General features: G+C 35.4%; 1 protein-coding gene across 1 annotated transcript in view; it reads right to left on the bottom strand.

Moving 5' to 3' along the window:
* The window catches only part of LOC101737898 (nucleoporin 88), a 151,380-nt gene extending 142,067 nt beyond the window's left edge, over positions 1-9,313 (bottom strand). The window contains exon 1 of the mRNA XM_038016510.2: positions 9,002-9,313. Within this exon, the coding sequence (XP_037872438.1) occupies positions 9,002-9,211 (210 nt within the window). The 5' untranslated portion in view covers positions 9,212-9,313. The remainder of the gene's footprint in view (positions 1-9,001) is intronic.
* Between the last annotated feature and the right edge of the window lie 402 nt (positions 9,314-9,715).

Raw genomic sequence — 9,715 nt, forward strand, 5'->3', positions numbered from 1 at the left:
TTCAATATCCTCCAAATCCAATCCAAAAATTCAATTTCATCCAAATGAACCTACTTATGGGATAATAAATTTTGTAGTTCAGTGTTTGAATTTGCGCATTTCCCTCGTGGTTTTCACAAGAAACAAGAACAGAAAACACGTTTCTATGAATTTTCATTATTATTTTCATCCGATGACCATCCATCCTACTATTTTTGCATCACTTCACCGTGAAATAGAGCATAAACACGTAGATAAACACCGAATAATCATGTCCAATTTATGTCCAACATTTTTATTTATCAATTTACTAGTTTTCTCTAAGATGTTGCTTGAGAATAGTAGTTTGTCTAGATGAAATCGATAACTTTTTCTTTTACTCTTGGCAATCACGTGTATACAAAATTTCATGATAATTGGTTATTGTGTAGTTGCGAATTAAACAAATTCATTTTTGCATTTATCATATGGATTCATTTAATTACTTTGGTTTCAATTACACGAAAATATTTCGTATGGGACAAAGGCAAAAATAAATAAAAAATTGTACAGAGGCACTTTCAAAATGTAATTGCAAATGAGGAGACCACATAAAAAAATATTCGCAGGCTTTGTAATAAATTTTAACGTTAAACAACAAATCCCTCATCCCACATGCAAACTAAATCACAAGACACCTTGTATCGAGACATTATTAATTAAATCCCCACAGTGGAAGCCCACACCTGTCCCTAAGGAACAGAAATCGGTTTAGACAAAGAACGGACCGTATCGCCTCCGGCCAACGAATCCTTCCCAGGGTTTTAATCCGGACACAGAGGACTATCGATACAAGAAACCTTGCAGAGATAATGCTTCAGAGGAGCACGTGTGGAGGTAATATAGTTAGGAGTTTGCCCGCTGTTTTGATAAAGGATGTTAAATGTAAATTCTGTGGTATGAAAATTATTAATAAGAGCGGTGATCAAGGAACACCAAAGTTTAAACAAAATAACGTGGGTTCAGAAAGCGTTTATTATTCATTGCCCTTGTAGGCATACGAGTATACGACCCACATGATGGTCAGTGGTTATCGTTGCTCATGGAATGGACAGAGCCAAGTCGCTGCCTACCAAATCTACAGCGAAACTAACCAACCGATAAAGTACCTACGCGGAAATGTAAAAGGATAGTTACAGCAAAAACAGATCATTGACTAGTTTATTAACTTAAACAGCGGATACTACAGAATTATAGTGAAAACTTTAATATCTAATTTTAGCAGAAAAAAGGATCATTTTTATAATTTCATTGATGCCTATGGCATTGTAAGCAATTAAATTAGTTAATACCTTGACGTCATTATAAAACGGCCTAATTCGCTGAGAACGTGTTTAATTACGCCAACATTTAATTTCATGTAAAATAGAAAACACAAAAATAAATTAACCATGTCTGGAGGCTCGCAGGCACGCATAAAACTTAAATTCCCCGAAATAATTAACAAGACAAATCCCCGATCGATCGGGGAACTTTTCCCATCTGGTAACTAGGAACCAGCCGCGGCCGCCACAATAAATAAGCAAGGCAATCGGAACAAATGGACAGACGGCAAATTAAACCCAACGCTTGGTAGGAGGCCCGCCGTTCCGATTCACATACATTAGGCACATCGATCTAACACGTCTAAACAAAGGCTTCGTGAACACGCTATCGTCTTGTGTTGCCAAACTTAAGATTACAAGATTTGGGCAACTTTGGAACCTAAGATTAAGACGGTTAAGTTAGATATCGTTTGAATTACACTCGTTTCTTAGCATTGAATGTTACACCGTAGTGCAAATTAATAACTAAAAAATATTGTTTTATTCAAAGACAACCTAGCAAAGATTTACAAATACTATACGTACATATACGGCCATTTGGTGTAGTGTTATGTGACATGGTCACTACACAAGGGGGTCGCGGGTTCGAATCCCGCCAAGGGAAGATATTTGTATGATAAATATAAAATGTCTTTTCCAGGGTTATGGATGTGTATTAAAAATATGTATGTGTATAATAAAAATCTTACATTTATTTCTGTTCTCTGGTACCTGTAACGCAAGTTCTTTACGAACTAGCACGGGACCAGTTAACGTGGCGTGATTGTTAGTAAATATTTATTAATTATTTATATACAGTGGTATTTTTATTAATAGCTATGCTAAATAGTTAATTGGTGATTGATCCATAATTAATCTAATCCTTTATGGTAAAAAAAATGTACTCATCAGATCAATAAAATCGATAGTTCAAGTTGAATAAGTGAAATCCTCAATTGTGACTAGAAAAACAAAATTGTGATTTATAAAATTTATTTTATTAGAGTTTATTTATATAATTACAACGGTGTCTAGTTTTCCTTTATCTTGTAGTATCGATCACCACATAAGCTTTTTGTCATCTATTTTTTTTTTACACTTTCCCGATTCCCCAAAAGATCTAAAGTTCGTTGGCCGTAACCCATTAATTTTCACCGAAAATTCGGCAAACCCAAAATGTCATTACACATCGGTGTCAGAATACAGTCCCGTTGTTAATGCGAGAGAGAGAGTCGGCCCAAAAACAAAACAATCCGATGCTCACCTCCACACGTCCGGTTCTGTACAGTAAATTTACATTCCCCACCATCCATCCCCAAAGTCCATCCGGGCTGGTAATAAAACGATCTTAAGCACGGACGAAAATGTCTTAAAGTTTGTGGTGTAAGATATGAACTTAGAACTTCTTTGTTCACGTTTTAATGAATCTGTTTAAGTTTGGTCAATTGTAATAAAATATTTACAAACCATCCGAAGGGTTAAATTTGAAATGTTTGTTGCACGAAAAATATATTTTTGATAAAATGATTTAATAGAAGTCTTGGTCCTGAGGAAAATAGAAGAAATAGATTGATGGTCGCTGCTTTGCATTCGCCATTTTCATTACTTAATTTTTAATGTTAAAAAGAGACCATTAAATAGTTCTTGTAATCTGAATGTATCCATTTTCTGTGCAATCACCTTTATCTCGGTATTGCGACCAGACCTTTGTGGTCTTTTTATACAGATTTAATCCGTGATACACTAAAATATCATATACTATCTAATGTCTTATCGTAAATTTGGAACGCCTGTCGCTAGGCTTAGACCAGCCTCTCAATTGCCTTGCCATCGTTTCACTCAAGGGCACTGTTCGTTCCCGTGTTTACAGGCCGATGTTATCTGATAATTGTGATAATATTTGTAGGCAAAACATGTGGATAGACTCCGGAGCCTATGAAATAAGAGCTTATGGCTAATTTTAGAAGTGAATAGACGTTCAGATACAGGTTATATTTTTATTAATTTACACCGGTTGAATGATTAGCAGGTTTAAAGCAACCGTCTCTTATGATTTTCATATGAGAGGTTGCAGGCCAGGGTACCCCCTCACTCTATCTATCAGCCCACAGACCTCCACGGCTGGATATAGGCCTCCTCAAACCTCGTCACAAAGATCGGTCCTGCACTGCCTGCATCCAGTGATCCCCGTGAACCTCAATAGATCGTCGGTTCACATTATGGGAGGCCTACCCACGCTACGTCTTCCGGTACGCGGTCGCCGCTCAAGAACTTTCCGCCACTCACTAAAAACTCAAAATAGACGAGTCTTTTCTAATATTTTTAGACTAGAGGATATCAGTCTCTTCAGCTATTGATCAGAACTTGCGGGTCTGTGACCCAAATCTCGAACTATTTAACTATTTCCCCATCACGACTTCAAACGTAAGAGTACTCACGCTAAGGCATCTGTAGGTTTCGATAACTGTTTAATGTGTGCTCTATGTTCGTCTGCGAAGAATTATAAAATAAAAAGTACGATATTAGAACCATATCGTACTTTTTATTTTGCAAGGCGATTGCATGCAGCAGAGATGCGAATGTTGCGATGGATGTGTGGAGTAACGAGAATGGATAGAATACGGAACGAATATGTTAGAGGAAGTCTGAAAGTGGCATCTGTGACAGAGAAGCCGAGGAGTGCGCGTTTGGGATGGTATGGACATGTGATGAGACGAAATGAAAATGAGCTTGGTAAGAGGGTGTTAACTATGAATGTGGAAGGATATAGAGGAAGAGGTAGACCTAAGAAGAAATGGATGGATTGTGTGAAAGACGATATGGGTGAGAGGGGAGTGAGCGAAGAAATGGTATATGATAGAAGAGTATGGAAGGAGAAAACATGTTGCGCCGACCCCAGGTGACTGGGAGAAGGGCAGGATAATGATGAATGATAATGATGATTAGAACCATTAACAATTTTAATTACGTATAATACTCGAAAACTCTATAAAATAGTAAGCGGTACTAAATCTTTTAATTACAACGAACTGTTGATGAATAAAATATCATGAAAATCTCTAAAGGAACTCAACTAGATTGTAGCGTCTTCAAGCAATCGTACAAGTTAAGTACACTTAAGTTCAAATAAACGATCGAGGTGGGAAAAGGGCTGCTTGGCCAAAGGACGGATTCCGTGTTATAAATTCCATTGAAGGGTCAGTAGGTAGAAGGACATCGGCTTAAATATATTTAAGAAGGGATTTAAGCTACAGAAACTATTTAACGGATATTTAGTATCAACCAAATGATCTGAAAGTCCAGCAGCATATTCAGTTTCTGAGAATTTCGATAGATTTAATGAATGGTCCAACTGTAGTGTGTAAGTTAGTAGTAAGTCAGTCTTAAATATAGCGTTGTGCAACTAAGACGTGCATTTTATTAAATCCCGCAAACCCCGCACTCCAAAGATTCCAGGTTCGATCCTGACAGGGTCGCCATGCGCAGTGCACTACTACTAACTTACACGCTAACAGAGCTAAGCTCTCGATTGAATGTTGCTATAAACAAGTCAAGATGACCATACCATAGCTTCGTCTTAAGTGGGCTTGACTGTAATTGACTGACTAAAAATCTTAAATATCATTAGATGATAAAGGCGGTCTTGGTTTGAAAACGCTTGATTTCCCAGTTTACAATACAAATAGGTTTGTAAGTTGAATATAGGGCGTAGCCTATCGTGGAAACTAGAGCACTTTGCAAACTCCAATAATAGTTTCATAGATTATTATAAACAATACTACTTAAGGTACCTTTCGCTTTAACCCGATGCCCGTAAAAGGTCTTAACCCGAAACACCCTAAATCTTGGCCGGTACTGGTCACTATAAATCGGCCAATGAGATGTAGTGATTTAATCGGAAACCTCAGGGTCCCTCAGGAAGCCCATTAAATCGTATGGTCAGGGGATAATTAATTCTGTGGTAGCGTACCAAGTGAGATTAATGGCGGGTCAAGTAATCGAGAGCACTTTTCAATGGACGTCAATGTACGTAACGTGTTTATTGTTTCGGCTCGCTTTATTAATGAGCTTTGAGGTCGATATCCGGTTTATTTTCGGTGTTTAACAATTTGCTGCTTAATCTCTGTTCTTTTATTTGTGGGAATGAAGAAAGCAATTCTTTTGTATTTATTGGGTATTTCAGTTTGATTTTTGTTGTGAGGTGATTGAGGTGTGATTACAATCGCAGATAATCTTTTTATTGGTTTGTAGTGACTAGAGTTAAGGTCAAGATGAGTAGTGGAGTGGTTGTTCTTTAAAATTCTTTTTGGATTTTGACTAAATAGTATTTTTTATTTTTTATTGCTTAGATGGGTGGACGAGGTCACAGCCCACCTGGTGTTAAGTGGTTAATGGAGCCCATAGATATCTACAACGTAAATGCGCCACCCACCTTGAGATATAAGTTCTAAGGTCGTATAGTTAGTTACGACGGCTGCCCTACCCTTCAAATCGAAACGTATTGCTGTTAAAGGAATAACATCGTGTAATAGAAATCAAACCCGCAAAAATTATAATTTGCGTAATCACTGATGGTAGGGCCTCTTGTGAGTCCGCACGGGAAGGTACCACCACCCCGCCTATTTCCACCGTGAAGCAGTAATGCGTTTCGGTTCGAAGGGTGGGGTAGCCGTTGTAACTATACTGAGACCTTACAGCTTATATCTCGAGGTGGGTGGCGCATTTACGTTGTAGATATCTATGGGCTCCAGTAACCACTTAACACCAGGTGGGCTGTGAGCTCGTCCATCCAACTAAGCAACAAAAAAAAAATTTATATTGGTAAACTGACTGCAAAGAAATAGGATATTTTTAACATTCTACTAATTTAGGTTATTTATGACAAATTATTAGAATTAAACACTGCCCTTATATATTAATAATGATCAGAAGTTGAAATAATTTGTGGTAGAAAGAATATACCTCTCATTCCTTTTCTATGTAACATGTGTATTGAACATTCCATATTTAAACAAAAATATGACAAAAATATATTTTCCATTTATTTGTGCTGTGTCGCTATAAGACTTTGACTATTGCCAACTGCAAACAGCATATAGGAGTTTATGACTGAAAAAATTAGGCTATATCCTTTGATAGCATTGAATGGATGCTTGAATCTTTTATGATTTCCCTTAGCCGGCTTAGGCTTCTTCAGTATTTTATACAAATATCAATTTGATACTTTTGCTCATTCCTGAGAAAAATTTATTATATTCCGAATAGATAGACAGACCGAAACATCCTATAGGGTTACATTTCTGCTTTTGAGGGGTAATCACAAAAAAAATAAACCATTGAAAACAAATTTTCAGTAGGGAACAGCATATGTCTGCCTCTGGCATTGCTGACAACCAAGAGCAACAGTAACCACTCACCGTCAGGTGGAACTTATTCTATCATCTGCATACAAGCACAATAAATAAATAATAGTTTAAAAAAAATAACAAAATACGCTTTTATAGAAAATCCAAATAAAAAATAACAAATAAATTTTAATATATTTGAATTAAAAATAGTTTAAGAATAAATGTTTTTATTATGAAAAAGCATGGGTTTTTTTCAGGATATTATTAAAATAACCCTTCTACTCATATCTGTTCATAAAATATTTAAAACTACTGATACCATGCACCCCATGCTTTTTTTCGGGGTCAAAATCATGTTCAAAGATTCCGTTACATACATATGTCTGAAGCTAATAAAAGCGTATTAAAAAAGACAATACAGTCAAAATCTGTTATAACGACATCGAAGGGACTGCTCATATTCAGTCGTAAAAACCGATAGTCGTAACAACCGGTGATGTTTAATGTGTATCGCGCAAGTACAAACAAATCGATAGGGAATTATTGGAAAAATATATTTACATAATACGCGATTTTTCTTCAATATTAATTTGTTTTCTTTTTCTTTGCGACATTTTGAAAGTTTCACGAATAACTCCACAAAGTTTTGGTGCGTCTTGTCTGTAGATAAGTAACAAACTAACTGAAGAGATATGAAGAAGCGGGCTTTGACTCTACTGCATGCGCGTGTTTTGTTTCTAAGAATTAGAAAAGACCTTACACTAAACTAAATCCTATTGTTTTCTTCCCTGATTTTAATAGCCATTGAATACAAATGTGGATACCTATTCAAATTGTTAACAATACAACTTAGCCGGTCGTTCTAACAGATCAAATTCTCCGAAATATTAGTTAAATGTGGTCGTTTTATGAGGTATGTCGTTATTACCAATGTCGTATAAAGCAATGTTTTTAATAAGGCGGTCATATGGCATTCAGCCGGGACCTTTGTTCTAGGTTATTATAACCGGCATGTTGTTTTAAACGATGTCGCAATAAACGGTTTTGACTGTATCTATATATTGGGAATTTTTAATTTTGAGAAATAAGGAAGATGCTTAATTATTACTTTCTTATAGTGAATTCATAGTGGCAGGATAACCAAAGAAACATTCCAATGCAACATTATGATTATTTCTTATCTATCTTAGTGGCGCTATTTGATTTGGGTGGCACAATGATTACAGCAGACTTCAATCTCAGTCAATGTGGGCATCTACCTTTTAATATCTATAGTCAACATTTTATCATCACAGCATTGGGAATTTCGAGCTTGTTAAGCTCATGTATTTTAATGTTTGTAATATTTATTTTATTTACTTAGGTTGTAATTTGCAAATGCTACTTCCACACTTATGACGTGGATTACCCTTAAGGACTGAGTTCATGCAATTATACAAGATAAAAACTAGAATGTAGACTGCAACAAGAGTATCATGGAGTATCATGGTCTCATGGAGACCTAAGTACTGGTTTCATCAATGGACTCGACACAAAAATATGAATTACAACTAATGTTTCTAGCTTAACATGTAGTTACCTACTTACCACTGCAGTAACTGTAAAAACTATTTTTATCTTGCGCTGCTGATATGTTTATCCGAGTAATACATTTGTTATAGAGAAATGTCATTATATTGTTGGGCAAGTAGTGCAGTGCTTACCTGAAATAAGATAATAGTAATAGATGTAGGGTCACAGTTAGGTTTTGATAGACATGGTTTTTTATTACACAAAAGAGTTTTTTACTACACAGAAGAGTTGTACAATAGGTGGCCATAGCCTACCTGGTTTGATATAGGTACCAAAATTTCAATAACCACCTAAACATATTGACAAGTTAAATTAACAAAATTAAATCAATCCATTATACCTTTAAAACATATAGTATTAAACAACGACTTATGAAAGACACTGAAGCCATCAAAACTTGACACATATTGTGGAAAGTCAAGTTACACCAGCATTATTATTTAAAAAAATCGTAAATGTAATGATTGAGAATTAGAATATTTTCCCTTTAAAGGCTTTAAAGCACAACTGCGCTACTAATGTATTTTTTTCAGTTTACCTACCTCTTGGCATTGTTTTCTATATATTTCCGTATTATTATAGTCTGTTTATTGAAGATGCCTAGTAAATTAGATGAAAAATAATTGTAGAAAATAAAGTCATAATCCGTTAAGTTTGTAATTAGATTTATGAAAAACACAAACATAACCTCAATCTCAAAGTTTAACAAATAAGCCCGTATCTGACATGAAAAATAACATGTTAATAACAAACTATTACCTGATACGGGGTCTCGTCTCCATTTTCTTCCAGATGCTTCAAGTTCAAGGAGAACAAACAGTTTTCAGTTGAGTTCCAAACATAAAGCACATCATCACGGAGTTCGAGCAAATTTTTCAACTTTCCACTGGTATCATCTGAAAGGCTGGCTTTCAAATCTCTAAATAACTTATGATTTACTAATTTGTTATCATAGAAATGCAAATCCATTGCGATATTTAATGTAAATTACTTTGTTTTGGTCAGGAAGTAAGGATTATTTTGATGTAGTTTAGATTTGACAGTTAAAGTCGAGAATTGAAGTTGACGTTCTGTGCGCGGGAATCTTTAGCGTTTTGTTTTTGCTATTGGAATATGTAGTATGTCAAAAATATGTTTTATTAACTCAATAGGGACGTATTTATTTACTATGTAAAAAATTTGTTTCTCTGCAATTATTTGTATTGAAATAAATAAATAAATAACATGGAATCGTTTAACTACCTTAAGCTTGTGAGTTTATTTGCCGTAGACAATACGCACTTTTTAGTTTTTGAGTGTTGACCTTGAATTAAAAAGTTATTCGCGATTGCAAGTAATTACTTATCTCAATCACCGAAGGAAGATACAGATTCATTTGACAGTGTAACAAACTTTAAAACGAGTAAGACGGATGGAAGATCTTACGGTCCACCTGATATTATGTGATTATTTTGGATATCGTTATGGGAATAC

This window comes from Bombyx mori, chromosome 16 (assembly GCF_030269925.1).
Source record: "Bombyx mori chromosome 16, ASM3026992v2".
NCBI classification, from domain to species: domain Eukaryota; kingdom Metazoa; phylum Arthropoda; class Insecta; order Lepidoptera; family Bombycidae; genus Bombyx; species Bombyx mori.